At 51.8% G+C, this 27,594-nt stretch overlaps 11 protein-coding genes across 25 annotated transcripts; 5 read left to right on the top strand and 6 right to left on the bottom strand.

Annotated features, from left to right (window-relative positions):
* Positions 1 to 729: 729 nt before the first annotated feature.
* On the top strand, positions 730 to 3,478 carry H257_12456 (hypothetical protein). The gene is made up of 2 exons (XM_009839667.1): positions 730 to 1,829; positions 1,883 to 3,478. Exon 1 carries the CDS (start codon positions 861 to 863, stop codon positions 1,353 to 1,355), a length of 495 nt encoding a protein of 164 aa, XP_009837969.1. The 5' UTR covers positions 730 to 860; the 3' UTR covers positions 1,356 to 1,829; positions 1,883 to 3,478.
* Positions 3,479 to 4,191: 713 nt separating this feature from the next.
* Positions 4,192 to 5,502, top strand: H257_12455 (hypothetical protein). The gene is made up of 6 exons (XM_009839666.1): positions 4,192 to 4,393; positions 4,448 to 4,633; positions 4,728 to 4,835; positions 4,903 to 5,082; positions 5,139 to 5,217; positions 5,281 to 5,502. Exons 1-6 carry the CDS (start codon positions 4,235 to 4,237, stop codon positions 5,424 to 5,426), a joined length of 858 nt encoding a protein of 285 aa, XP_009837968.1. The 5' UTR covers positions 4,192 to 4,234; the 3' UTR covers positions 5,427 to 5,502.
* H257_12454 (hypothetical protein) lies at positions 5,430 to 6,247 on the bottom strand. The gene is made up of 3 exons (XM_009839665.1): positions 6,097 to 6,247; positions 5,906 to 6,027; positions 5,430 to 5,837 (listed from the first exon to the last, which is right to left on the bottom strand). The coding sequence occupies exons 1-3, from the start codon at positions 6,240 to 6,242 to the stop codon at positions 5,653 to 5,655; spliced, it is 453 nt and encodes a 150-aa protein (XP_009837967.1). The 5' UTR covers positions 6,243 to 6,247; the 3' UTR covers positions 5,430 to 5,652.
* A 41-nt stretch (positions 6,248 to 6,288) lies between these two features.
* H257_12453 (hypothetical protein) lies at positions 6,289 to 9,141 on the bottom strand. Its single transcript, XM_009839664.1, has 2 exons — positions 6,692 to 9,141; positions 6,289 to 6,627 (listed from the first exon to the last, which is right to left on the bottom strand). The coding sequence occupies exons 1-2, from the start codon at positions 9,040 to 9,042 to the stop codon at positions 6,399 to 6,401; spliced, it is 2,580 nt and encodes an 859-aa protein (XP_009837966.1). The 5' UTR covers positions 9,043 to 9,141; the 3' UTR covers positions 6,289 to 6,398.
* Positions 9,142 to 9,310: 169 nt separating this feature from the next.
* H257_12452 (hypothetical protein) lies at positions 9,311 to 11,670 on the bottom strand. 4 transcript variants are annotated; one of them, XM_009839663.1, is made up of 13 exons: positions 11,626 to 11,670; positions 11,517 to 11,554; positions 11,234 to 11,451; positions 11,051 to 11,176; positions 10,923 to 10,988; positions 10,785 to 10,862; positions 10,627 to 10,737; positions 10,512 to 10,562; positions 10,363 to 10,422; positions 10,245 to 10,298; positions 10,092 to 10,162; positions 9,894 to 9,985; positions 9,311 to 9,851 (listed from the first exon to the last, which is right to left on the bottom strand). In XM_009839663.1, exons 1-13 carry the CDS (start codon positions 11,637 to 11,639, stop codon positions 9,754 to 9,756), a joined length of 1,077 nt encoding a protein of 358 aa, XP_009837965.1. In that variant the 5' UTR covers positions 11,640 to 11,670; the 3' UTR covers positions 9,311 to 9,753. The 4 variants fall into 4 exon arrangements, with proteins under 4 accessions (XP_009837965.1, XP_009837963.1, XP_009837962.1 ...); XM_009839661.1 differs by having other exon boundaries at positions 10,092 to 10,142; XM_009839660.1 differs by having other exon boundaries at positions 11,234 to 11,437.
* Positions 11,671 to 11,762: 92 nt separating this feature from the next.
* On the bottom strand, positions 11,763 to 14,994 carry H257_12451 (hypothetical protein). Of its 3 annotated transcripts, XM_009839657.1 has the most exons (11): positions 14,891 to 14,994; positions 14,652 to 14,823; positions 14,505 to 14,598; positions 14,340 to 14,440; positions 14,170 to 14,288; positions 13,939 to 14,121; positions 13,259 to 13,542; positions 12,645 to 12,777; positions 12,481 to 12,587; positions 12,230 to 12,409; positions 11,763 to 12,172 (listed from the first exon to the last, which is right to left on the bottom strand). In XM_009839657.1, the coding sequence occupies exons 1-11, from the start codon at positions 14,967 to 14,969 to the stop codon at positions 11,909 to 11,911; spliced, it is 1,716 nt and encodes a 571-aa protein (XP_009837959.1). In that variant the 5' UTR covers positions 14,970 to 14,994; the 3' UTR covers positions 11,763 to 11,908. The 3 variants fall into 3 exon arrangements, with proteins under 3 accessions (XP_009837959.1, XP_009837961.1, XP_009837960.1); XM_009839659.1 differs by having other exon boundaries at positions 12,230 to 12,587; XM_009839658.1 differs by having other exon boundaries at positions 11,763 to 12,409.
* Positions 14,995 to 15,810: 816 nt separating this feature from the next.
* On the top strand, positions 15,811 to 17,780 carry H257_12450 (hypothetical protein). The gene has a single exon (XM_009839656.1). The coding sequence runs from the start codon at positions 15,923 to 15,925 to the stop codon at positions 17,678 to 17,680; it is 1,758 nt and encodes a 585-aa protein (XP_009837958.1). The 5' UTR covers positions 15,811 to 15,922; the 3' UTR covers positions 17,681 to 17,780.
* A 714-nt stretch (positions 17,781 to 18,494) lies between these two features.
* Positions 18,495 to 19,754, bottom strand: H257_12449. Of its 2 annotated transcripts, XM_009839655.1 has the most exons (5): positions 19,448 to 19,754; positions 19,093 to 19,392; positions 18,932 to 19,038; positions 18,750 to 18,879; positions 18,495 to 18,691 (listed from the first exon to the last, which is right to left on the bottom strand). In XM_009839655.1, the coding sequence occupies exons 1-5, from the start codon at positions 19,689 to 19,691 to the stop codon at positions 18,621 to 18,623; spliced, it is 852 nt and encodes a 283-aa protein (XP_009837957.1). In that variant the 5' UTR covers positions 19,692 to 19,754; the 3' UTR covers positions 18,495 to 18,620. The 2 variants fall into 2 exon arrangements, with proteins under 2 accessions (XP_009837957.1, XP_009837956.1); XM_009839654.1 differs by having other exon boundaries at positions 18,932 to 19,392.
* A 126-nt stretch (positions 19,755 to 19,880) lies between these two features.
* On the top strand, positions 19,881 to 21,379 carry H257_12448 (hypothetical protein; the record flags this gene model as incomplete). Its single annotated transcript, XM_009839653.1, has 1 exon — positions 19,881 to 21,379. A coding segment is annotated over exon 1 (1,449 nt), but the record flags the coding sequence as incomplete, so codon positions are not given.
* Positions 21,380 to 21,766: 387 nt separating this feature from the next.
* Positions 21,767 to 23,953, bottom strand: H257_12447 (hypothetical protein). Of its 3 annotated transcripts, XM_009839650.1 has the most exons (6): positions 23,673 to 23,953; positions 23,422 to 23,599; positions 23,094 to 23,372; positions 22,850 to 23,046; positions 22,139 to 22,300; positions 21,767 to 22,092 (listed from the first exon to the last, which is right to left on the bottom strand). In XM_009839650.1, exons 1-6 carry the CDS (start codon positions 23,855 to 23,857, stop codon positions 21,849 to 21,851), a joined length of 1,245 nt encoding a protein of 414 aa, XP_009837952.1. In that variant the 5' UTR covers positions 23,858 to 23,953; the 3' UTR covers positions 21,767 to 21,848. The 3 variants fall into 3 exon arrangements, with proteins under 3 accessions (XP_009837952.1, XP_009837954.1, XP_009837953.1); XM_009839652.1 differs by having other exon boundaries at positions 22,139 to 23,046; XM_009839651.1 differs by having other exon boundaries at positions 21,767 to 22,300.
* A 445-nt stretch (positions 23,954 to 24,398) lies between these two features.
* On the top strand, positions 24,399 to 27,573 carry H257_12446 (hypothetical protein). 7 transcript variants are annotated; one of them, XM_009839648.1, is made up of 13 exons: positions 24,399 to 24,725; positions 24,785 to 24,880; positions 24,939 to 25,015; positions 25,081 to 25,242; positions 25,305 to 25,424; positions 25,564 to 25,674; positions 25,804 to 25,847; positions 25,945 to 26,014; positions 26,086 to 26,184; positions 26,265 to 26,293; positions 26,799 to 26,914; positions 27,013 to 27,174; positions 27,377 to 27,567. In XM_009839648.1, exons 1-13 carry the CDS (start codon positions 24,638 to 24,640, stop codon positions 27,445 to 27,447), a joined length of 1,245 nt encoding a protein of 414 aa, XP_009837950.1. In that variant the 5' UTR covers positions 24,399 to 24,637; the 3' UTR covers positions 27,448 to 27,567. The 7 variants fall into 7 exon arrangements, with proteins under 7 accessions (XP_009837950.1, XP_009837949.1, XP_009837951.1 ...); XM_009839647.1 differs by having other exon boundaries at positions 25,305 to 25,674; positions 26,086 to 26,177; positions 27,377 to 27,573; XM_009839649.1 differs by lacking the exon at positions 27,377 to 27,567 and having other exon boundaries at positions 27,013 to 27,271.
* Positions 27,574 to 27,594: the final 21 nt, after the last annotated feature.

The raw sequence follows: 27,594 nt of genomic DNA, 5'->3' as shown, positions 1-27,594 counted from the left end.
GACCACTTGAGGAAACGTGTCGTGCATCGCAGAGTCTGGCAGCCCTGACGCCTACGATATAAGACAATCCAATATCAGCATAATGCAATACCACGAGAGACCAAACCAACGAATCAACCAAGTCATGGGTTACACACCAGAGTTCCTTTCGAACATGCAACAGAAAGGTGAACATAGAAAGCTATATTTTAGGTCACTTGGTCAAGAAATGTTGTTCGAAGCAGGGGTAGCCAAAATTAAGGTACTGCAGTCATGTATTGAGCACCGTGAAACATGAATTGGGGGGGGTGTACCTCAGGAGGGTTCTCGGCTGTCGGTGGCTCTAGATCAGATACAGTACTATAGTATGCACACCGTTTCACCATGAAGCGAAAAGCTCCACCAAATCGCCGACGAAGCTCCCAGACTTACGAGTTGGAAGGAGCAATTCCGTCTAAACAACACCAACGGTGCTGCCACGTACCTTTTCAAATGTCCGTACTGTTATATGAACAATCCAAGATAACTAACTACATACATACATGTATGCGTCCTACCGAGAAGTACATTTCCATGTCAACACCGTGCTGGAGCATGGTTGGTTCCCCCTTTCACACGCTGCCAGTAGGCATCGCTACATACAGTAACCAAGAAAACCCTGTACAATGTATACCTCACAATACAGCCGACACTACTATGTATGTCAGGATGAAAGGGCTTATAGTCCAGCCTGTGGGGAAGGCATTGGTGTAAGATGGTATATGATAGTACTAGTATTAGATGATACATCCGTCGTTTAGAGGCGATGCCGCCAGTCCGAGCAGGTCTTGGTTGGCCTGGATAAACAGAATTTCCCGGGCGTGGGTCGACAACAAGTGCCGATGCTTCTGAACCATGGGGTGTATCTGCTTGGGGGCGGCGGGTACACAGAGGACGGAGCGGGCGGCGCGGGACAGCAACGGGTACCGCGGGGCCTGCCGCCTCCACCACCCGAGGGGGTTGGCGGCGTCGTGACTTGTCGCCTTGTCTGGGGTCACGGGCGCAATAGTAGCATTGGACCCGTCAAAGTACTTGGTCATTTCACACTCGACGCGATCGGCGATGGACACGCTGTCGTTGGGCTCGCCACCACCTGCATTATCATCACCCACAACAACAACCTCCTCTTCGTCGTCCGAGTCGCCGCCATACATGGACAGAATGGACGCCGCCATCATGGGGGTCTTCTCCGACTGATACGATATATTACTGGCTTTGAGCTTGACCAATGGTGCCAACTCGATCAATTGCAACCGCAGCGTATCCTTTGCCAAAGTGATCTCGTCCACAGACACACCAAACTTGATCACCCGTTTTCGCTGTCGTGGGTCGAGTAACGCTGCCAGAATTTGTGTGGGGGAGAGCGTCCACTGCTGCAACCGACGCAGTGCGGCCGCCTTTACCGCGCCCACCACCGCCGCGTCCTCCTCTTCTTCATTCGCGTCTTCTTGTCCTTTGGAGACCGCCGCATCGGCACACTGTCGGCGGCAGTGCTGGCGCAGCACATGCCGCCAATAACACACCGTGTGCACCGTGGGTTGTGTGGGTTCCGTCGTTTGAAACGTTTCCATCGCTGTTCCGAACGGGGTGCAAAACGCCAGCCACTGCCGAACACGCCCCGTCTTGTCCGACGTGGTTGGAGATTGGTCCCACTGCGTTCGGAGCGCTTCTAACGCACGCACGAGCGCTTGCCACGTCATCGCCCCCATGAGGTCGACAGCCGCCGCGAGGACCGGATCCCCAACACCTTCCACCAAATCGCACAGAATCGCGTCTAATTCCACCGATGCAAACGTTTGATACGGTAGCAGGTTCGTTTCGGCCTTGTCTTGTGGGTCAAGTAGTTGCTCGACTACGAGCACAGCCGTAGGTTGGCCTACGTCAGCCAGCGACTGTTGGGCCAACGACTGTAGAGTCTTGGTCGCCAACGGAACGTTCTTGACCGACTCATGGGCGGCGGCGACAATGGCGGCTTTTCCTGGACCATCACCTGTAGTACTAGTAGTACTAGTATCAGTAGTAGTACTAGTAGAAGTCGCTCCATGTGGTGCGTCCTCGTGTACGTCCAAGAGACGGTGGTGCAAGACAAAGTCGGCATCGATAAAGTGGATGGATAGCGCGACCATGAGCTTGTTCTTGTATTGCGGGACATGAGAACGCGGCGGCGTACCATCATGGACGACGGCGGCGGCCCGCCAGTGGGTGCATGTCACCGCAACATGTTCGTGAACGAGTCGGTCTGCTAACGCCGCTTTGGCCACCGCAAACCGCCGGGCGAGTTGTGCTTGCACTTGGTGGGTATCTGGCATTGTCCACTGGGATATGGACGATGGATGGCGGGCGCCGACTTGCATCAACGTGTGGCACAACCGCCGAAAGCCGGCGCCGTCCACGACGTCCACGGGAAGGATGTCGTGGGTGACCAGATGCAGCAGGTCCGCGCTGACTCTGGCTTTGGCCACGTCGAGCGCTTTCCGCATCGCACATACATGACTGAGCAGCGACGACGTACCGTTCTTGGTCTTGAACATGTACACGGCTTTGCACTCATAGCATCCGACGAGGTAAGCCCCTCCTTCCATCAAGAGCGTGTTGTGCCGGTACACGAACCCAAACCGACTCCAGCACTCGGCCTTGCTGTCGCCCACGTTGGGCCGCAAATCGTACGGCGACGATGGAGATCCATCTGCCGCGGCTGCCAGAAGACTGGCGGTGATGGACTGTTTGAGCATGTCCATGGCCTTCTTTGGGGGTAACATGGTGGGATGCATCGACGAGGAGGACGATGTGACAGCGTGGTGGTGGTGGTGGTAGTTGGTTAGAAACAGCTGCGACGACGTCACGTCGCTGTCTGGGCTACTCGACGTGCCATGAAACACTCGCTTCGAGTTGTGATGTGGTTGGGAAGAAGCGATGGTGGAGTTGGGGCCCCCGTGGAGGTACTCTGTCGCAGATCGTTTCATTCCTGGATTCGCATGGTGGGTTGTTGGTTTCCGTGGTGTCGTGTCCACAAGCATGGGATGGTGTCCTCCAAACGAAGAGGGTGATGACGCCGTGGCGCATGCATGCGTCGTCATCGTGGACGTGCCGTTGCGGACCTTGTACTGGTACACAACCTTGCAGTGAAAGCACGCGACGTACGTTGACTCGAACGCTTCGAACGGCGCGCCATGCTGATACACGTGACCGAAGCGCTTCCAGCAGTCGGACTTGGTGGCCACTGGGTTCGAGTGTAGCGTGAATCCTTTCTCCACGTCCATGTCGACCAGCGCCTTTGTGATCTCGCGCTTCAACGTGTCCAGCTCGGGGTTCTTTGGCTTGCGCAGTGTCGGCGGATCCTTCTTGCCACCGTCGTTGTTGTCCGAGGTGGCACGCTCGTGCGGGCACTTGTGTCCCATGATCGTAGACGTACCGTTCTTGCTCTTGAACGTGTACACGGTGTGGCACGCAAAGCACGCGACGAAGGACGTGTCCTCGAGCTGCACCAGCCCCCCCTGCAACGCATGCACGTGTCCAAACTTCCGCCAGCACTCGGACTTCTTTAGCACTGGATTCGCCTTGACCTCGAACTGCAGCATCTGCCCATCGAGTCCATTCAGGTTGGCGAAGATCGCGGCTTTCAAATTCGCGACATGGTCGGCCATGATGGCAAGTCGGGTTGGCTGCTGCCACGGGCAGTCCATACAAATCTCAAGATATTCCCCCGCCCGCAACCACCCATAGAAAATGCAATTGACGTAAAATTATCAACCAATCAGAACCACGCAAATGAAACCTTGGAGCCAATCAGGAAGAAGTAATATATTTAACAACGATACTAGTATAAATAGTTACTGACTGGACATTGCTAAACATGAATCGAACTCCTGGCTAGCTACAGTATACGTAATCTAGCACATTTCATTTCGCCACTACAGGCAGCAACGTGTACTGTACTGTTAGTCTACCGCTTCTTGGCATGGAGCAACCTGGACACGAATTGATATTTGATCCATTGAATATTACTTCGAAGTATAATATTATTTCTGTCGAGTCACCAGTGTGACACAACGATACAGTCAATCGTAGAGACTCCAATGTTCAATACAAAACGCAAGTCTAAAATGGTGACACCGGGTATTTGGGTTTTCGGGTATCAGAGTGTTGGTAAGCCAGCATTCTTACTCCCTCATTCTCGGCGGCATTTCATTTGGCTTTCTTGGACGTCGGAAGGACGATGTTTGGATTCAACGTGAACAAGCTCAAGCCCAGCCTCAAGATGGCGGTGCACCGCATCGGAATCGTGAAGAACAAGAAAGCCATCACGTCAAAGGCGCAGCGGAAGGAAGTGGCCAAGTTACTGGCCGACGGCAAGGAGGAGAAGGCCCGCATTCGTGTGCGTCTGCACATCACCCATCGCCATGCATGTGGATTGACATGCATGCATTAGGTGGAAGGGTTGATTCGGGAGGACTTTGTCATTGAAGCATACGAGATTATCGAGTTGCTGTGCGAGTTGATCTCCGAGCGCACGCCGCTCATCAAGTCGGAGCGCGAGTGCCCGTACGACATGCGGGAAGCCGTGTGCACGCTGATATGGGCGGCCACGCGCACCGAGATCCCAGAGCTGTCGGAGGTATCGTACCTTTCTTTCCCATCTCGCGCATCCCTGCATCCACATACTCTTCAACTCTCATTTCCGTGCTCTTTCCCGCATGTCATTTCTACAGGTCAAGAACCAGTTGACGAAGAAGTATGGCCAGGACTTCACCGCCGCTGCCATGCGCAACGTCGACGGGTGTGTCAACGAGCGCGTGATCCACAAGCTTAGCGTCCAGGTATCCACCAACGTCGATCCGAACTTCCGTCCACGAAGTGCATTTGCATGATGAGGTGACCTCTTAGCCGCCCAATGCATACCTCGTGATCAACTACTTGAAGGAGATCGCAAAGCAGCACAACGTGGCGTGGGTGCCGGACGAGAGCCAGATCGTTGACCCCCTCGCGCCCATGGCGGCCCCCACCGGCACCTCCATCGGCCAGGCTGGCGTGTCCGGTCCCGATTTCGCCGCCATTTACGCCGAGGTACAGTAGCGTCCGCGTCTTCAAGGTCTTTTTTAAGAGTTTACATGTCAATGTAGGCGCCGCCGCCAGGGCGCGTGCCAACCGCGTTTCCGACGGTGCCTCATTCGTCTCCCGCGTACATCCAGCCTCCCTCCGGTATGCCAACTCTAGGACATGTCTTTGATCAGCGTTTGACTTATCCTGATGAACGATGTGTAGCGCCGCCCAAGACGGTGGACGCGTATGCCCCGCCTCCTGCTGCCGCCGCCGCGCCACCCGTCAACGACTCGGCACCCGCCACCAACGACGTGCCCGATTTTGACGAACTCGCGTCACGATTTGAAAAATTGCGGCGGAAAAATTAGAACTTGCGGTCAATATAACAGAATTCTCGCTCATAATAGTTGATCAATAAGGACTCTCGTCGTGCGATCGTTGAAATGAGCGGCTGGTAGGCGGAGGTGCGCTAAATGGAACAACCTGCGAATGCAACGAGTCCAGAAGCGCATTGGGCACCATGGCAAAACACAAGGTACAACGACAAGGACAAGGTAACAAGGTCGTAGCGATGTCGTAAGTTGGAAAGTTGGATTAAAAGCTCTTTTTGGCGGGTTGCTTGAGTTGACGTTGATGTGTCACGTGGGGCTGTGCCTTGGACACGACTTGCTTGGCGAGAGGCTTCTTCTCATGCACCAACGCTTGGTTCGTCACGACGTCGCCTTGGCTCGTCGCGCGTTCGTCGTACAATTCCTTGTTGCTCTTGTGGTTTGACCGTTCTACCGTCGGTATAAGAAACAGCAACAAAAAGGGGGGAGAGGCGATGCGAATAGAATTGTTGTCGTACTGTGCTCCAAGAACTTGATCGTGTCGCGATACTTCTTGGCCACTTCCAAGTCGTGGATGAGATCGTTGGCCGTTTTCATGTCGGTCAGGCGGGATTTGTCCTTGGGTGACAACAATGCGCCGCTAAACATACAACCACCATCAACACACCATACCATCAAGAGGATCGGGAATGGATGCACACGGACGGACCTTTCGTTCGGCCCAACTTCGTGGAGGATGACGTAGCCTTCCTTGCCCGGCTGCTCTGCCACGGGGACCGTGTAGTGGAATCGGTGGTCGTTTTCGTTCCAGCGGACGCGGGGGATCGAGTCGTCGGTGTCGATGTGCAGGCTCATGGGAAATTCGAAAATGGCTGCAGAAGAAACGCAAAAAGTCCAAAGATGGTGAACTGCGACGGCTGTTATTTTATCATACGAAACCAACTTCAACTTGACGATGATTGGTGGATTACAGATGTGCGACTAAAATAGACCAATCAGCGGACGTTTTCGTTATAAAACGGGCAAACTCGCACTACGAGGTAGCAAGGCCGAGCGCACGGTCTTTGACGACGACGGCGACGACGGAAGCGACGGAAGCGCGGCATACGACGCGACGTCGGTCGTGAAGCTCTTCTGGAGAGAAGGAGACTTCTTGCCACGCATGTTCGTCGGCATGATGGGGGGCGGGTGGGAGGATGGGCTCGAGATGATGAGTTGCGACTTGGCTGGCACGGCATGCCTAGGATAGGACACACACACACAGATGAACGGCCAGATTCCTGTGTGAATGGCTAGTGTCCTACCATGTCTTGAAGCCGGCTTTCTTCACAGGCTTGGTGGCGGTAGCGGTGGTCACAGGGGCCATGTCCAACTGGAAGGGCGACACACGTGGTTGGGATATTGTCGAGGATATTTCTTGGTTCCGCGTTGTCGACGGCAACAGCTTTGGATGGGAACTGCTCTGGGTCATAAAGCACGACTGCGATGGGGCATCGTCCGTCGTCGCAGGTGCTTTGCCGAGGAGCAACGCCAGGTCCCTTTGCAGCAGTTGCATCATTTGTCCATCGTTGTCATGTCGTACTTGCTGCGCTTCGTCGTGTGGTTGGTTTCCGTCTTCTTCGTTCTCAACCATAATGGATTCCTTGCGCACATGACTCGTCGTGACATGCATAACCGCTCTCGCCCGCGTCGGGCCCAGTGGTCTCGACTGCGCAACCAAATGCGTCGTCGCATCGATCGAATACGTTGGCAGGTCCCCCATGCGACTCCATCCATCCGTTTGTTGCTGATTCTTGTCCATCCATACATTCTGCGCGTGCACCAGCGCGGGTGGCGCGAGCACGTAATTGGCATTCCACGTCGCGTTCGTCGCAAACAACTCGACGGGTTTCGAGGCTGACCGGTGAAGCGACGGACTGCCCATGGAGACGGCGGCGGTGGCGGCGATCACATCCTGTGCCGACAAGTCCATATTTGGCACCCCAAATGCCCTTGGCACCCCTTCCTTGTGATATCCATGTGCATCTCGATGCAACTTGGCTCGTTTCACGGAGGAAGCATCATGGAGCAGCTGGGGGGATGACCGAGAGTGCAAGTTCATGGAGTTTGCAGTGGGCAAAAGCGTCCTCGTTGGCTCGGAGGGGACTTGTTGTGGCTCGAGGGGGTTGAGATTCCCTGGCTCGTCCTCGTTGCTGTCGTGGTTTGCAGCAATTGCTGGCGTCACCCATGGTCGGGGGTACTTGATGCTGCCGTTGCTACGGTCGTTGCTCGGTTTATTCCACGGCAATTGCCCCGGATGGCCAGAACGAATGCCGTCCAGTCGTTTCTGGCTCCCAATCCATGCCGACATGCCACCCGCGGCGTCGGGGAAGAGGTCCTGCACACGCATCTTGGCCTTGTCCAGCAAGGGCTGCAGCGAGGTGGCGACGGCGGACGCGACGGACGAGCTCGTGTCGACACCGTGGGTGGGAAAGGAAGGGGCCCGCGACAGCAGGATCACGGCATAACAACACCGTCGAGTGAACAGCTGGGTCTGGTCGTCGGTGATGGGGTCCATGAAGTCTATGGACTTGGCGTCCACAAACGTCGACAAGACGACGGGGAGGCTGGACCAGAGCTTGCGGTCGTTCTCGGGAAGCGACAAGTTGTCTTTGAGGCCTTGCTCGCCGAGGCAAAAGAGCAGCGCGGTCGCGACGTAGGGCGGCGCGTCAAGGATGGCGCGGATGTTTGCCGGGTCCAAGTGGCCGACGAGGTTGATGGTGGTGGCCTCCAGGAGCAGAAAAGGCGGAAGTGACGGAAAGTCGAGGGTTGCGGCGAGGAGAATGGCCAAGTTGAGGCGCGCGCGGGGGGGCATGCGAAGGATGTCGTCGGCGGGCACCACCGGCCACGGCTTTGAACCACCGGCAGCGGCCGAGGACTTTGGCGCCAAGTACAAATGTGCGTTCGCGTGGGTGGACAAGTGGTTGTACATGTGGAGCAACGCTTTGAGTCGGTAGGATTCCCTTAGAATGCGATGGGACGTCGGCTCATGTTTGACCAGATGCACGAGATGGTCGGCGAGGGGGTTGGATGGAGGCAGCAGCAGTTGCCACGTCATCGCGGTTGACCCGTACCTGTCGGTGCGGCCTTGAGTCGTCGCGTACTCAAACTCGCCAAACGTATCCAACGCCACTAGCCGGTGGTCCGTCGTGATGTAGTGGCCGTCCAGCGCCCACACATTCGGCAACAATGCCACCGTTTTTAACCGGTACGTGCTCACGTCCTTGTCGGCGTCTTGACCCACGACTAACATGAGCGCGGGATTGCCGCGGAGACGGAGGTCTGCGATGTGCATATCTCGTAGCACTGCCACGTCGTCGAATGTGAACGTGCCATGTTCGAGGGAGAGGAAACCGAGGGCGGGAAAATCGGCGAGAGGGGAGAGGTCGTGCAGCCGCGGGTTGTAGCTGAGGTTGATATGCCACAGCGTGCGAAGGGATCGAAGGCCGGCGATGTCGACGAGGCGGTTGTGGGCGACGTGGAGTGAGTGCAGGCGGACGCACGCGTCCAGGTTGGCGAGACCGTCCAGGGCACACCCTGACAGGTACAGCACCTCGACGTCGTCGAGAGGCGCCTTGCTGCGACCGCGCAACAACGCTTCGTCTGGAAGTTTCATCAATACCAACGTCCAAGCATACTATTGTATTTATATCTTAACCTGACCCCATGAACAAAAACTTCGCCGTCCGCAGCTGTCTGAAACTGTGCAGAGTTGCTTCTGGTGGCAGTTGTGACAACGCTATGTAGTACTTACTACATGTACTTACTACTGTATGTACTTATACCTGCGAGGAGTGCCGAGAATGGATGCGTTTTGCGTTGCCACGCCGACGTCGTTCGCATCGAGGACATCCTGGATTTAGATAGAGGTTTTGTCAAGAGGACTCGAGTACGACCCCAGTTATATTCCAGTGCTAAATGGTGCCAAGGATGCCTTACGAGTGAATATATGATAGCAATGTGTAGCCCTAATTATTACTGCAACTAAAGGGTTGAACGGAGGACGCATTCAGTCAATTCGTTCCCGGGCACTGAGTGCTAAACACAGCCCATCATCGCATGGTGGTCGCAGGTCGCCTCGAAATCGTCGTTTGCGAGTGGGACTTTTTCAGTTTCACAAGCGTGTGGATGGCTGGCTCGGGCTTGATTGCTTTTAGTGGCACGTTGACGTCGTATTTGGTTGGTCGTAGCGGGGCCGTGGCAGATCGGTTTGAACACGCGTCATCATGATCCTGCGCAAAGCTGGCGCTCCACAGTTCCTTGGGGTCGATTCCTTGCATGGCCGGCGGGGCCACAAACCCGTCGCCATGCAGTTTCGAACGTCGTTTCAGAGCACCTGCTTCGAGGGATCCCCTCGTGGAGTGGAAATTTGCATGGTGGTGGAATGGGTCGCCCGCTTCCTCGTCTTCTTCGTCGGTGCGTTGCCTAGTTGTTGTGAGCTACCAACGAACTGCGTCGAGCACGTACGTAACGCCACGTTGGTGTTGTTGCTGCTGCTGTAGTTGCTGGTTGGATGATGCGAGGGCCATGTACCGCGATTTCCACTTTTGACATCGTTTCTACCACACACACACACGACACACAAGTGACGGCCAAGCCAAACAACACGTCGAGACAAGCTTGCGAGTTTTGTGGGTAGTAGACCTGCTACAAGTGTTAAAGTACCTGGGTTTGATCGTACAAGCTTCGAAGGGTTTTGGCTTCGTCCTTGAGTTCCTACGACCATCCAAACATTGCTATTCTTAGCGGAGTACGTCGTAAGATCATATGAATCATATGGCCAGTGTTTTGTTTGCAACCGAAAGACTGACTACCAACCTCGACAAGTTTAGTTGTAGCCGACTGCACTTGACTTTGCTTCCAAGCAAATTCCTACACTCGTGCGATGACTGTGAGATTCGAACAGAAATATCGGCCGCCCAAGTGTAATGTGTACTTCTTTGATGTTGTGAACGGCGCGGTCGATACCATGCTGGGATGCCTTGAGCAATGAGATCTACCCTCACAATAGCAGCACTTGCTTGGTCAATCAGTTTTATTGCTATCCATTGAAACCACAGATCCAGGTAGGTACATGCCACAGACCTCTTTGAGCCGTAACGAGCTGCCCATTTCGAGGATTTCATTCTCGACTTTCTACACAAGACACAACCCATCCATGTGGTCGGGTTTCTATGCTTGCGATCATATCTATATGTACCATCTTGTGGTACTGGTCGGCTTGGGTTTTGAATCGATGCATGAGGTTCTCGACGCCGATGCTTTGCATTTGCAACTCGTCCTTCAATTTCGCGTTGGCCACCAGCGCGTTCTACGATGTACCGAAGTGACGAAAACCGAACACACGAACACATCAACTTTGCTTTCGTCGGCCATCGCGTTGAACGCTTTCTTCAAATACTGGGCGTCCAGCTCCTGCAGCGACTTTCGAAACGTCTAGCAAGCGCCAGCCACGCATTTCGTCACAACGTTCCTCGAGTACAAGTTATGTGGCACCTGTTCTAACGCCATCTTGTGGTTGAACATATCGACGCGCATCGCATGGATCTCGTCGTTGTGGCTCTACAAGTTGCTCACAAACAAACTCCCCCCCCCCTTTTTCACTCATTTTTTCACATTTTTACCTTGGACTCGTCCTCCAATTGACGACGTAGCTCGTCCACGCGCAGTCGTAGCGAGTCGTTCACACTCTCTAGCGTACTGCACGACTCGATGCGTACGTGGAGGTCGCATATCTTGGCATTCAGCACCTATATACAAACCACCTGTCAACCGACTTGGTTTGTTTCGGTGGCGTTGGCCGATACTTCAATGCAGTGCTCGGCGTCTTGCTTTTGCGTCAACTCTCGGTCCTTGAACACTTGCATGATGGCGTCGTGCTTTTCGATCTCGTTGGCCATCGCCGCCTCGATCGACTGGATGTGCTCCTGCTTGGACTGATTCTCCCGCGTCAGGCGGTCGATGAGCTTGGCTTCTTCGCGCAGCTGGGCCTCGGCCTCGTCCAGTCGCCGCTGCACGTCGTTGGCTATAACATCACCCCTTTACTTCCATACACACACATCATCGCACATTCTACATCGACACACCAACCTTCGCCACTGCCGTCGGCCTTGGGCTTCTTCTTCGCTCTACCCATGCAGTGCTCTCGTTATTACCCTCCTTCACATTCAATCAGTTTGGGTGTGCCAACTGTACATACTTCTTCGGCGGCATCCGACTATCCAACACCAATCGCTCCGCCAACACGTTGGTTGTAACTGCCAACGTAACCGCTATCACGACCCCGTTGTAACTGCCCAATTGACTTAGTCCACCCCCGGCAAAATCACATGTACGGTCAGTTGCTTGTGTTTATATATAAAGGTTCCACATGGCGGCGGCGGCGGCGACTACTACCTTAACGACAGCAAACCAAAAGACTAGACGCGTTTCAATGCAACTAACTTGTCCACACACCTAGCTACACATCCCTACAATCGGTCTCACTGGATGACACACCACCGCCGCGCCCCCGCTTTGGATCGTTGGGAAGCATCCTTCTTGGCCGCCTTGCCAGTCGCGTCCATGTGATCTTTGCCGTGCATGAACCGGCGCAGGCGGACTTCGTGGTCTTCCCGGACGCTCTCGGCCACAGTCGGGTGGTCCTTGAGGTGCTGCCGCAGTGCCGCCAGTGCTTTTTCTGTTTCCGTCTTGCCTTGCGCGACATACTCGTCGGTGGAAATCAGCGTCGAATGGAGCCCTGGCGTCTACATGAAATATTTAAAAAACCAAGAATACCGTATCGCAGATATGGACAAACCGACCTCGGACCAGTACCAAAAGTACAAGTGCGCGTACAATGCCTCTAGTACCGACCACAGCAGCGCCACCGCCACAACGACCGTCGAAATGAGCGTCGACGAAGTGCTTTGGAACAGCAGCATGATCGCCACCAGCTGCAGCGTGCGTGCCAGCCGCTGCTGGTTATCCGGTAGCCGCAGGTCCTAGCCATCCATTGTGCAGTTTATATAGTTATACTAGATGGTATAATATATATATCGACATGTAGACGGACTTCGGCTTCCATGCGGCGCAGGTCCCGCCACACCACCACATCGTCGTCGTCGCCGTCGTCGTCGTTGGGTTGTTGAAACGATGACGTGGCGTAATCCTGGGCGTTGGCTATAATAATCATAAACATTTAAATAATACTTCAGAACCATTCAAAGCCAAACGTACGAGGGGCCCACCACTGGAACCACCAGACAAACGCCATCCCAACGGCGCCGAAAAAAACAAAGTAAAATTTGCCCAAGTGAGGCACCCCAAACACTTGGTCACTCGACCAAAACGTAAACAGCAGCCCCAGCGCCTACAAACCACGCAGCATTATAGTATGAACAACCAAACTATGAATCGAACTTTGGATACTCAAAACACAACATGACATACATAGAATACTCTATATATATATTGAGCATTCTACATATGTATTGTATAAATGGAGTATTATGTATATACATATATGTATTCTTTATGTATAAATGGAGTATTATATATGTATATATTGAGTATTCCATATATATATATGTTGAGTATTCTATATATAGATAGATATATATATATATATATGTTGTGTATTCTTTATATATACATGGAGTATTATATATATATATATATATATATACATGGAGTATTCTCTCTATATATACGCAATGTTGGGACGAATGACATCTTCGAGCGCAAATAAACTAATTATAAGCGTCGACGACAACATCCAAACCAGGCAGTGTATATATATATATACCCATTGCAAGAGCGTCTATATATATATATATATATATGCAATATACCCATTGCAAGAGCGAGTAGAGCGTGGGCAATAGCATGAGCCCTGTGACGGGAAACGCGAGCGTGGTGAGAACGGACGCGCTTTGGAGGAAGCTGGCGCCGGGTAGGAGGCGCAGCGTGCTCTGGCTCTGCTTGTACAGCTGGTACAAGAGCAACGCAATCGAGCACACGATGCCGATGGCCGCGCCGAGAACGAAGTGGAACAGGCGGCTGTGGGCCAGCAGAGGGGACAAAAAGTACAGCGCAAAGCCCAGCCCCATGTTTTGCACATACTGCAGCGACACGACTAGTCGTAAAATACAACACCAATCGATAGGTTTCTTATTGTCAATAAAATATCGATTCGAAACTGGACAATATCGACTGAAAGAGAACCATCGCAGCCAATCCAATCACACGGTCGGTCGAATTTCGACCAATCCAAAGCCCGGATATAGGTCGGAAAACCTGGTATATGGTACACATTATGGTCTAGTTGGAACAAGATGAAGTTAGCAACCAAATGCAATACAGACAACGCAGGATTTTAAAACTAAATTTTCAACTCTAATTGGTCAATATACTTTAAAATTCGATTTCAATAGCAAATCAAACCAACTCATTTGTAATAGCTGAACTTGATTGGCCATAATACTTGGATATACACATAAAGTCCATCATTGTCTATATTGGAAATACATACCAGAATAGAACACGGATGTGATCGCGACGCGGGCCTGGCTGAGCAGTAGGCCGGTCTCGGGGCCCGCCACCGTCACACACGGGTACTGGTACGGACTCAGCGTCGCCATGCAGATGGCGGGGCTGTTGGAGGCTTCGCACGCCAGGGGGCATCCGTTCTTTGAGCAGCCTTCGCAGTACCGATCTAAAGAAGGAGCATGTTATGAAGGAGGAAGATGGATAAAGGATGTACTGGCGAGCTCGGCGCCTTTGCTCAACACGTAGAGCACCACGTCGGGCAAGGCATCGCGGATGGACGGATACACGGAGCTTTGAACATGCGCCAATATGTGACACACATTCGACGGTGGACTAACAAGGAAAGAGAGAGATGCAACGGAAGATGATAATATGAGAAAGTACGTTTTGTAGGAAAAGCTCAGCTGCGACATCGAGTCACTCTTGATCGCGACGCGAAGATCACTCCATCCCCACATGAGCGGCTGGATGGATCCGAGAAAGTGCTGTATGCAGAAAGGGGGATATGGTTGGACACAACGAGGAGAACGTGAGAGGGTCGGTCGGTACCTGCATCGGAGTGACGTAGGGACTGACGTGGGCCAACCAAGCATTGACTTGCTCGAAGCGAGTGAGGTATTGCACCAGGTATGGCTGACGTGGACTAGAATGACATGGATGATAAACCTCGCGGTTGCAGTGGTGGTGTAGACCTACTCGTTCAGACTGTCCACGCGGAAAGGGAGAGAGGCTCGAGGTGAGAAACAGAACGTCTTGTTTTCACCAAAGCGGCGGAACTGGTACCCTTCTTGTGCTCCTTCTTGCATCCAGGACACGTTGCCGTTGGCCGCCTCGGCGATGGCCATCCAGTTCGCATTCCACGCTTCCCCTTCACGTAATAAACCGAGTGTAAGTTCATCCATGTCCATGCATATCCAATGCTCAGCCACACGCACCTGATGGAGTGATCGCCGCCATGTACATGATGCTAGAGCATACAGCGACGAGGACAGGCACAACCACTAGAGTGTGCATGCTCAATCGAATTTGGTCAATTGGCAAAAAGCACTGCTGGTGATTTCAAACTGCCACATTGGAAATTTTGAAATACTCGCGTTTAACTGGTCTAGAGGGTTGATTTATATCCAATCATTTTCCTTCAAGTTGTGAAAGCGCTCAAATAACGTACTCCGAGTATTCCGTGTTCAATCAAATTCTATTTTGACTAGCATTTACTATTAATATACGCTGAATAAATAAGCTGGTCGGAATATACTTATACCTTTAATATTTCATACAACCAAACGACAGTTCCATTATTGCAAGTCACTTGCTTACAGTTAGAAGGCTAGGCAGCGAAAGACAGCGCTTACTTTCTGCATCAGTGAACGACGGTTGGCTCAGTTACTGTGGATATTGTTCAGCGATAGAACAAATCCATGGCGCACGTCCAGGTGGAGCATGACCATGTGGGCAATAGACAGTAGTAGCACGCACGGACGACAGGCTCATTCATGTCGAAGTTAGTTTGAAGCATTCGTCATTGATTTCCGTAAGGTGTGGTCTGCAGTTCCTGGGCCGCCATCTTGGCTCGGCCTCCACGTTTATTGCCAAGCCGCCGTAATGTTCTGGTGTTACCAAAGTGGTGATCTAAATTGGGACATGCCCTTGAACTACATATTGAAACACTGTGAAAAGATCGAAGGTTATCACGGGGGTAGTTAAACGTAGCTACAGCGAAGTAGTCACATGAAACTCCGCTGACGGCAAGAATGTATACCGTGTCACTTAGGGAGGTTTCGGGGGTTTCGTTGCCAGTTGGTGCGTTTAATAGTACTGGTTGGTTCTATCGAAAGATAAACAACATTGGTTTGGTGTGCCCCTTCCTTTTGTGGCGCCCTTTCAGAACCACGGAAGAGTACGAAACACCCTGGCTGGCTTCATTTTGCGATTGCTACAATCTCGATTCGTATCCACACACAGCGTCGATGGCCGATCCTGTCAAACGAGAGCCCATCGCTTCGTCGGTCCCACGGACTTCGACCACACCTGCCACCGTCATAGCATCTCGCAGCTATCCACAGCAGGTGCCATCATCACAGGAACCCGCGAGAAAGAAGAAAGCGACCAACCAATCTTCTTCCCACGAGTCGCCGCGGCCATCAAGTCAACCTATTGCCGCGACATTAGAAATGTCCCCCAAGAGTCAATGCAGCAACAGCAGCAGCACGGACGAAGGTGCGGCCGCCGCCGCCACTCTGGACGACGATAACGACATGAACGATGACGAGGAGCAGATTGACGTCGACTACTATAGCTCGACGAGCGAAAACGAATTCGACGACGACGACATGGGCGTAGACGACGACGAAGACGAAGAAGACATTGAACTCGACCAGCTGAGTCTTCAAAACGGAAAGTCGTGCAGCGTCGAGGGCTGTACGCGCGGGGCCAAGCGGGGCGGGGTGTGCATCGCGCACGGCGGTGGCCGGCGGTGTCAGGCCGACGACTGTCAGTGCTCCGCCGTGGGCGGTGGCTTTTGCATCGCACACGGAGGCGGCAAGAAGTGCACGTTTGAGGGAGGATGCGAGAATAGCGCCCGCAGTCGGGGCTTGTGTCCGGCCCACGGCGGCGGCACCCGTTGCCGCGCCGAAGGATGCACCAAGCACGTGGTCAGTGGGGGACGATGCGTGGCCCACGGAGGTGGGCGGCGGTGCAAAGCGGACCAATGTGTCAGCTCGGCCGTATCCCGCGGTCTCTGTGTGATGCACGGCGGCGGGCGCAAGTGCAAGGCCGACGGGTGCAAGAAGCACGTGGCGTCGGCGGGTCTCTGCCGCGCTCACGGAGGTGGCCGGCGATGCAAGATGGATGCATGCATGAGCAGCGCGCAGAGCCGCGGACTGTGCTACGTCCACGGCGGCGGGGGGCGGTGCCAGAAAAAAGGGTGCAGTTCGTCGGCCAAGAAGGGCGGGTATTGCATCGCCCACGGTGGCGGCCACCGCTGTAAAATGGATGGCTGCAAGAGCTCTGCCGTCAGCGGCGAGTTATGCCGCGCGCACGGAGGCGGCAAGCGCTGCAGCATCGCGGACTGCAAGAGCAGCGCCAAGACCGGTGGGCTGTGCATTGCGCACGGCGGGGGCAAGCGGTGCATGGTGGACAGCTGCCGGAGTAGCGCTCAGCGCATGGGGTTGTGCAAAGCCCACGGGGGCGGCCGCAAGTGCAACACGGACAGCTGCGCCAACAGCGCCGTAAGTCGGGGAAAGTGCATTGCCCATGGTGGGGGAAAGCGGTGCATCATCCCAGGCTGCTCCACCACAGCGCGCAAAGGGGGGTTCTGTTTTGCGCACGGGGGGCGTAGCTTGAAGGATTTGAAAGAGTGCGATCCAGCGCGTTTCGTCGTGGGCAAGATCACAGTCGAAGATGGAGGGGATAGCGACGACACGGTGGTCGTGCTGCAGCATGAAAACAACCACCCGAGCCCTATCAAGGTCCAGAAGACTGATGACGAGAGCACCAACCAAGAAGAACACCCCGTGGGTGACGAAGATATGGAACCAGGGGAGAACAAGGCGAAAGAACAGAAGCGACCGAGTGGGTACTCTTGGGAACGGCTGCAAGAGACTGTGTTGCTCGAGTCCAAGGCCCAAGGCATCGCGTGTGAAGATGAAAAATCGCCCGCCGACGGGGACGACGACGATGGCGACAATTCGTTCCGACTGCTCGTGTCGGCAGTGCTGTGCAAATAGCCTACGTGCGATGTCTACGTGTTGGATGTGTGGTCGTGGCGATGTGTATCTTAATTTTCATTAACAAATGTGAGTAAATTATACTAACGTTAGTACAGTACTAGTACGAGTTAACGTTAGCCATGATTTTGACGACGGACTGTCCGTGATAACGCTGTCGTCCTTGGCCGGAGAATACTACCACGGAGTACTCAATTTAGCGCCTGTCGAGGTATTGTCGTTTTACCCAAAACTTGGACTTTAGTGCTGATTCGAATCGACTTTACAATAATAACATGAGCTAATATGGTCCTTGAGGCCGAATTCTGGATATGCCACAGAAAATTTGATGTCAAATAATATTCTGACAGAGAATTCCCTTTTCAAATGGGAGGTGAGAAAATATTTTCAAAATATTTGGACGTGACCTCTATTGATGCCATACACTAATAGAAGGAGAACTATCGATAGAATAATACCATGTAATTTAATAGGTAAAAATTGGACAGTTGCAGTTCAACCTTTTTTCTGTCCGAAAACAGTAAAAACGCGATGTATTATTAATATGTCACTATATATATGTCAGATTTGGTAGCCAAACACACGAAGTCATAATATTTCTGAAAAGTTGCAGTTTTCTGACCCAAAATTTGGACTTCGCCAAATATCTTTGTCGTGGAACCGAGGAAATTATATGAAATAAACATCAAGTTGAATGTTCACGACTTCATGTTGATTTGAAAAGTTTATGTCATATTGACTAGTGTTTATACTGTATGGAACTTTGTATGCTCGGCCTACGTCACCTTTTACTGGAAACTTCGTTTCAACTTGAACGGGAAATGGTGTAGTATTCATGAAATAGTGTTGTCGATATATTACACTATTTCATGACAAAAAACGCGCGCGCGAAAGTTTTCAATTGATTTGGACATTTGCTTGGTAGGCGGGGGTACGTGGTCTAATCCATCTTGCGCGACGAGACGCTGTAGATGAGACTGTCGACTATTCTGGCCACGGCGAAGACACCCCCTGTCATCATGAGTGGAAGGTGAGGATCCAAAGGACACTGGGAATCATGGAGTCATACCGACGATGGCGCTGGTACTGGTGACGAATTGAAGGAACGATGGCTTGCTTTCGACGTACTCGACCTTGATCGGAGAAAACTCGTACATGAACGACACACCCGGAAATGACAGCGCACCTTCCTCGCTTGGCTAGACCCACAAAAGGTTAGGTCGAATGAAGGAAGAGAGAGGTAAGTAGGACCTCGGACGTGTATTCAGTAACGGAGTACTGATACGTTTGAACAGGTGGGCCATACAAAGGAGTGTGTTGCGTCGGCACAATCGACAGGCCGTACTTGTAAAGCGCGACTACGATCACAAGGTGACGAATGATGAAGGATAGATACGATGGAAGGTACCGACCGTTCTTCTCGACCGTCTTGTGCACGTTTTCGAGTGGATTGACCATGTTTGGAATCTCAGGACCGAACGACAGACGATGCACGACATGGGACGAATTGAATTCCAAGAAGTCTGAGAAGCTGAACATGTTCAACGACCCTGCGTGTGCAAAGCTCACGACCCCCGCAACTTTGTGCACGTCCACGGTTCCCGTCAAGCGGCAGCCTTCCGATTCGTCCGAGACAACGGGCACTGCCGCGATGTTGCTGTCCGACAACAGGTCCTTGTTCCCCTTGATATCGCTCGCATCCATTGCCACATCTACCAAAGAACTTCATTAACGCCACACTCATCGTCTTGCCAATTCAATAAGTACCTGCGCACTTCTCATGCAGAAATGTAATGTCCACTTCAATGCGCATGACAGCATCTTGCGGGACCGTGTCGACGTGCATGCGGTTCACGACTTCTGTTGTTGTGTACAAGCCCAGCTCCGAGAGGAAGAGCAGGATGACGATGGCCACACTAATCACGGTGATGATGGCTCCACCCATCGTCTTCTCTTGGATCCCGTCCACGCCCTTCGTGTACACGTCATATTGGCGCAGCCGATTGAACATAATGGCGGCGGACTTGACCTGGCGGCGGAGGTGTGTGTATGCAACGTGGCAACAACAACCAAGGTTGTATTATTATTCATTGTTTTAATTCCCTTACAATTGTATATATAAATCATCATATTGTTTTTTTATATTTGACAAATATCCTCCCTATACCTCGAATTTCCTCATTTCACGAATTCGAATTAGGCACTATAAAAAGGACAGCACAATCTTTGGCGGTGTCGACCAGAACTCATGCCGCCACGACCTTGGAAGGCCATGATGCGCTGCATCATTGTCATATCGTTGGTAGCTGCGGAATACGAAGGCACGGAGAGGTCTCCTTCGCTTCCATCCACTGATGAAAGCACCGTCGTTGAAAAGGTCCGAGTGATCTCCGCCACACACATGTCCCCACCGCTTGAGAGCGACGCGAAAGCTACCATCAAGGGCATTCAAGTGATCCCGCCGCCACACAATGACAAATATGCATCCAGCCAAGTCCACGCTGATAGGTCTATGGCAAGGGTCAATGGTGGATTGGCATCGACAGTTGCCGCCGACCATGAGGACGCCACCATCCCCGTTGCCGCCCGTCACAATCCCTACACCCCGGACCCCCTGTTGCCCAAATCCATCGAAATCGCCGAAAGCTCCATGGAGAGCCTGCCTGGGCCATCCCATGACGAAGACTCGTTGTTTTACGAATTGGAAGAGTTTGAAGCGCGGCGGTTCGGCGATGTTCACCCGTCCGAGCCAGACGACGAGCGTTCTTTCGCGGCGTCCACGGAGAATTCATTGGACGTCCAGGACGAGACAATGAAGGTCCCAGACAGACATGTCGCTTCGAAATCCCGACCTACCGAAGAGGCTGCTGCCTCTGATACCGTCCAAGCGACGGACGACGGCCAACCACCACACGTTAAGGTGACCTCGCAAGTGTCATCCGGTGCTGCTTCTGACGTGTCGTCTGTGGGCCGAACACAACACAACTTTGCCAAAAAACGGCCATCCTCTTCTGCTGACGACACTGTCGCGTTAGGTCCTTCGAGAGCCTTTGGGGTACATGACCACCTTGTTGCTGATGGCGAAACGACGACCGATTCAGTAGCATCCTCCTCCTCCTCGTCGTTGCCGTCCACCCCGTCGACGACTGCTGCTCCCCCCTTGTCGCATATCGCACGCTCCTACCTGTCCGACCTCGACTGGATTCGCCACCTAGCATCTGTGCAAGACGTGTACTTTCAAGTCCTCGCCATCTTGGCCGTCTTGTGGGTCGATTTCTGCGCCATGGCTCGCCTGTGTCTGAGCGACGGCTACGACGCCCTTGGTGCTGGCGTCGGTCGCTTGGTCGTGTTGTACCAGTGGTGGAAGCACGATATTCTGTCCACCAACGACGACTTGCAGCTGCTGGTGCGGAACGCGTGGGGGCTGGCGCTGCTGACGGCGCTCGGCGCGGCCTTCGGGTCTGTTTACGTCTTGTTGAGCCAAGCCCCGCGCGTGGGCCTCGATCTGGTCGCGACTTGGGACGACACCTCCAAAGACACGGGCCGGGGGGTTTTGCTTGTGACAATTGTGGGTACCCTCGTGCTCCTCAATGCCAAATGGTGGTACTGGGCCACAATAGCCATCGCCACGGCGTTTTACTACTGGTCTGGCAACGTCACCCGAACCCCTCCTAGTAATAGTAGTAGTACTACTACTAGTAGTAGCAGTACGCGGTAGCCCCCCTCCAAACGCCCATCCGTCGTATCTTGAACCATGCGAAATCAAAACGAACCAATCCTGGAGATCTACGAGTACTAGTACTACTACTAGTACTACTACTAGACAGCAACCATGCCTATTGGACTTTGAAATTCCAACAATCTGTCCTTGAAACGACGTCACACTTTTTCAAGTAACGTAAAGTGCCATGTGCGAATATGAGTGATTTCATGATGCCTAAAACTAAGCCAATCACTGAGCCCCAAATTGGAAAAGCACCAATCATATAACAAACCTCTGATGAAGGTTCACATATACTAGTATTAACTCCCCTAGGACCATATATTAATAGTACATCACGTTAAATATGAGTTTTGTGTAGTATTCAAGTGCTATTCATTCTGTCGGGTACGGCAACACGACTGGCACTGGTGTAAATATGAGTTTTGAGTAGTATTCAAGTGCTATTCATTCTGTCGGGCGCGGCAACACAACTGGCACTGGCAGCGCGGCCACGGCGGATGGCGTGAAGCCCGTGCACCCGTTCACATGGACGCTTTGAAGGCGCGGACATTTCTGCACGAGACAGCCGAGGGACACGTCTGTAAGTTGGGTGCAGTAGGTCAAGGTCACGTGCTCAAGAGAGGCGCACGAGTTGGCCAAGTCAGCTACGCCCGCGTCGGTAAGGTTGACACACCACGCCACATTCAACCTACGCATAAAAAGATAGGTATAAGCTCAAGGTGCGTGCTTCTTACGATTCCAGTTGGGGACATGCTTTCAACGCCGACAGTGATAAGTCCGTGATAAGTCCGCAGTTGTTTAGATCCAAGAGGCGAAGGTTCGGGCAACCGGCCACGAGTCGCGTGACCCCCGCGTCGGTCACTTGACTGCACCACCGTACCCGCACCACTTCCAAGCTAATACAGTTTCATCAAAACAATCACAATATATATATATATACATATTACGTTTCAAACAATAGTTTCCACATCACAAATTATACTATCCCAACACACATAATATATACAAACGACAAAACAATATATGGTGAACATTTCCCAATTCGGCGGAATATATTCGAAAAAACCGATCCACCATTCTCATCGGGACTTTTCATTGGCTTTCTGGATTCCATAGAATTGCACCAAGTAAAACGAAGACAAAAATATGTAGCCAATCAGCGAAGAGTATTTTGAGAGTGACCAATCGGAGCGATTCGTGATCTGAACGATTCGTACCAAATCAATAATAAACACGAAGTATAGTGTGGATTCGACACGAATTCCAGACCCTGTCGAATCGAATATCACGAATTGAGACGCTATTGGCTAATCCATTTTTGAGGGGATTATTTGATTGGCTGTTGCAGTATATTCAACCAATCACAACTCCAGCGTGCTTCAATATGGATAGGACAAACCACGCGAATTTTGAAAGTGTATAGCAAATTCACAATATATATATACCTGGGGCAACGCCGCACGAGCGAAATGAGCGCGGCGTCGGTGATTTTGCATTGGCCGAGGTCGATGTCGGTAAGATGGGACAGCGACACGGCTGACAGCGCGTCGTCCGAGATGTCCGTGAACGACAGATTGAGCACACGGAGGCGGAGGTGCATGGACGAGGTGAGCAGCATCTTCATAGACTCGCTCGTGATGCGCTAAGCACGCACATGCCGTGAACATGGAAGACGGTGTATGTACATACCTTGCAGCGGGAAAAGTTGAGCTCTTCGAGGGAGCGATACGCTTTGAGTAGGTACATGACGAGGCTGTGCGTGAGCTGCGAGCAGCCGGCCAAGCTCAGCACGCGGAGGGACAGACACGCGCGAAGGGGGTAGAAGAGCGACTGGTCAGGCTGGAATGCCGCATCTGTGATGTGTCGGCAGTTGTCCAAGCGAAGTTGCTGCAGCGTGGTGCATCCTTGCAGGATGTCGCGGACGACGGTGTTACTCACTTGGATGCAGTTGGACAGATCCAAGTACGTCTAGGAAGGAAAGCCATGAGTCGACGGAAGAAGATGGGGAGAATGGTACCAGTTGAGGACATCGGAATGGAATCTGCCGAAGGACGGACTTGCGGATGCCGCCGCATCCACCGAGACGAATCACGCGACGAGAGATGGACAGGAACGCCGACAGGCGATCGTCCGTGACCTTGCCGTGCGCCACCAACGCAGCCAGCAAGCATTGCGCCAGTTCTTCCGGAAGACGCCTACATCAAGAAACGAAAAATCAGGTGAGTTCACGACCTTCCCTTCGATATGAAGGGAATACAGACGACGTACGGGAATAGTGCGTCGACTTTGCGCATGGGCGAGCCATCTGCGACGACCAAAGCTTGCACACACTTGTCGACGAGACTTGGCACGTGATTGATCGTTGAAAGGTGGCCCGCCTCCCAAGCGAGGCCTTTCGACGGCGTGAGCTTGGGGGAGCTGTGCTGCAGCTGCGTATACGTTCGCAGCGCCATGCTTGCTTCGTCTAATCTGTTCCTTCCCGTCGACTCTCTTTGCTTGGTCGACGCAGGAATAATGCTGACCCTGATGGACCGAGAAGAATTTGAAGCGTGGCCAAGTATTATGGCCAAATCATAGAAATGTCGTACGGCAATGTACTATAGTACACGTACATTTAATGTACGTAATCAAATTTATAGATGAAAAATGCCGTACATCGTATGTACGTGCCGTACATCCATCGCGTACCAGGATTGACAAAAACAGGTGCAATCCACAAGAAGTTGCCGATATCTGGGGCCGATGGCCGAGTGAAGCCGAGTGAAGGTGGCAGCAGCAATGGACATTACGATGCTGTGTAATCCTGCCTCTTTATCAAGCGGTTTGGCTTTGAAGGCAGCCATGGAACTGTCTTGCGGCGCCACCGACATGCTGCTATGTACGGTTGCCTGCTTTAGCTTATCTTGCGGCGCCACCGACATGCTGCTATGTACGGTTGCCTGCTTTATCAAAGCTATCAATCGTCTATAAAATGTGTCGAATGCTCTGCCTGCACGGTTATGTGTACCGCCATGACTTCCGTAGCTCTCGGGGCTGGTTCTGGTCGCTGGGACAATGATCTGCCGGTAGTAGCAATACAGTATTTGCATGACGTGCTATTAGATCATCACCCCAGTCAGTGACCAGCAGCAGCACCATTGAGAGCGACGGAAATGTACTGCCGCCAATTCCACTCCTAGTACTTTATCCGGAATTCGGATACGAGAGATCTTTTACAGTCGTACACTGCAAAAATGGCCGAGTTGGACGTGCTATCGCGCGGGGATGCGACTGGAGGCGAATGGCTCAATGCTCTGCGGGCATTCAGTGACAAGTATGGAGGTAAGTGATCCCCGCAATATGTCACGTCATGCATGACGAGGATGTACACGTGGAGCAAGGTGCATCGTCGTTCGACTGGGATCGACAGGTCAAGCACGTTGCTGTCGCCAACGTGTGGTCCCAACTACAGAAACAAACAACGACGTCTGGCGAAGGCAAGCAGCACACTTACAGCACTATGATGAGGAGGACGATGCTGATACTTTCATGCAGACCCGTTACTGAGCTTAACCGTGGTCAAGATCCTCATGCGAGGTCGCGATAGCATCGACGTGTTTTTATCCGTGGAGGTACATCCGTCGTCGTCTCAATCCTCCAACGTTCGGATTACATCATGCATTGGAATCTTCTGTAGGCGTTTGAGCTATTCATTCGGGTAGCCGAGCAGGCCACGGACGAAGCGGCCGCGTGTGAAGCCATCAAATGCGCCATCAATTCCGTGTATAAACGACCATCCTTTGTGGCCGACTTGCTCGCCACTCAAACCACCTACGACACCCTCTTCCACTTGACCAGCGTACGTTCATCTATGACACTTACCATCCAGCCATCGACAATCATCATCCCATTGCGTCGTAGTTGGCGCGGCCGTTCGCATGGCACACCCTCGTGTGGAAGTGCCTCTTGGCCACATTCGAGCACCCTGCCGCCATCGAACGAGTCGAGCACACATTGCACGGCTACGCTTGCATCCTACCTGTAGTACTGACGCCCCATCACGAAATATATTATCTCTTCAATATTGGCATTCTCTATATATTATCTCTTCAATATTGGCGCTCTCTGCGACAGCGTCCACCATATTTCGATGGTGAGTTAAGGTCTGGAATGTATGTAGACATTGGCTTTCTGCGTGCAATGTCCGCACTCGTTACCCCACGACGGCGATCGTGTCGCCCTCGCCACCGAGCTGCTCAAGGTGCTGTACGTATTTGCCTCTGCCTGGCAGGTTGGTGTACATGTATATTTTTTAATATATATACTTTGAAATATATATATATAGCTAGTTAGCCACGTGCTTGGACGTAATCGAGTCGCATGTTATACCTATTTCATGTATATTAATTCCATCCTCTAGAATGCCATGTGCCTGCCACCGGCCATCGAATCGATAGCCGACCCGTAAGAAAACGTTCACATTTGAGCCCACTGCATATATATATACATTATGCACACAATGATTATATATCAAGTATACACGGCCAACACCTGTGAATAGCGCCATGGCTTTGCTGAGCAATGTGTTGGCCCTGCCCAACTCGCAGTCGCTCCTCGAGCTCAAATTGCACGTAAGACTATTATTATTGTTATTTACGTGATATATATATGATTTTTATACTGTTGTTTGCGTTGTATTTAGGCTGCAAATGTCCTCTTGCTGGTGCAGCACCCGGCGCTGGTCGATCGCTTCATATGTTACGACGGCGTCGGCCATACGATTGCGCTGTTGGAGTATGTGGTACTAAATTTTAGTACCTAACAAGGGCCAAGGGGAAGACGACGACTGACGTAACCATGTGATGGTCTTTGTCGTCGTAGATTATGAAAGTGCGCGTGGAACATACGCAGTACGTTGGTCACTTCAACCTTTACATGTCATTATATTGTGCATATATTCACCGAAATTTGGACTTTTGGCCAAATACCTTTCGAATCCATTGGATCCTATTTAATCTTGTACACACTATACTATACAACGAACAGTATATATATGGTTTTGCCAAAGAAGTCAAACGATTGTCTTTCGACATTTGATTACTAGTATTCTGCCGATGGCTCCAGTTTCGAATCGATTTGACAATACAAGTACTTAGTTATGGTGCTTTCAACCTAAATTTGGTGCACGACGTCAAATCCACCTGTAGTCGTCGTTTTACTTGAACTGAATATACTCACAGTGACTCCTGTAAGATATACGTCAAAGAAAAAGGTTCAACTGTGAGAAATCGAGAAGTTTGGCAAATAGACCCACGTGCAATTTGATTGGTCGAAAGGTCTTCCTTCGAGAATTTCATTGGCTACTTGGGCATTTTGACATCGAATTCTTACCAATATCAATAACGTTATGATAAGAGACCCGGGTGTGGTCGTGCCTGTGGTTATCGGCCTCCACCAACTGGCCAAGAACAGCGTCAAGGGCCTTTCCCTGCTCCAGCAAGCCATCTTTCAGATCAACAACCACACAAGTGGTATGTCTGGCATGTTCGAGTTCTATATATATATATATATATATATAGACCATTACAAGGATAATGATATTTTGAACATGTGGACTTATTTGTGTCAGCTGAGATAGCTCAGACAACGCCGTTGAGTGAGCTGCCCATGAGTCCGCCGCCGCTGGTCAAAGGCTGCTTGCAACAGACCCTTTGTACGTTTATGACGTCCACCAACACGGACTTGAAGCGCTGCGTGAGCGAATTTCTCTTTACATTGTGCCGCCACAACGGTACTCGCTCTCTCTCATCTTATCCATGGTGTCAAGATTTATGATCAAGATTTATGTGTCCACAGTTTTATTAGGAGTTTCCATCTTGTCCATATATAATATTTGATAAGACTTTGATATTTTTTGTCTTTTTTTTGCATATTCATATCGAATCTCGCGACAGATGCACAACTGATATATATATTTTAATATTGATCCGTAGCTCTTGAATTCACCCAGCGCACGGGCCTCGGCAATGCCGTCGCCCTCTTGCGCTTGAAAGGCATCATGTAGTAGTAGTATTACTAGTAGTACTAGATACGAATATGCTCCAAGCATGCCATAAAGCACGTCAATCAAGATACATCCACAGATGCAAACACCAACGGTGACAGAGACGAATGCTAGTAGTTTACTCCTCGTCGTTGTTGTTGTTACTAG

Source organism: Aphanomyces astaci (assembly GCF_000520075.1).
Source record: "Aphanomyces astaci strain APO3 unplaced genomic scaffold supercont1.40, whole genome shotgun sequence".
In the NCBI taxonomy this organism is placed as follows: domain Eukaryota; phylum Oomycota; class Saprolegniomycetes; order Saprolegniales; family Verrucalvaceae; genus Aphanomyces; species Aphanomyces astaci.
This window is presented reverse-complemented; position numbering and strand designations above follow the sequence as displayed.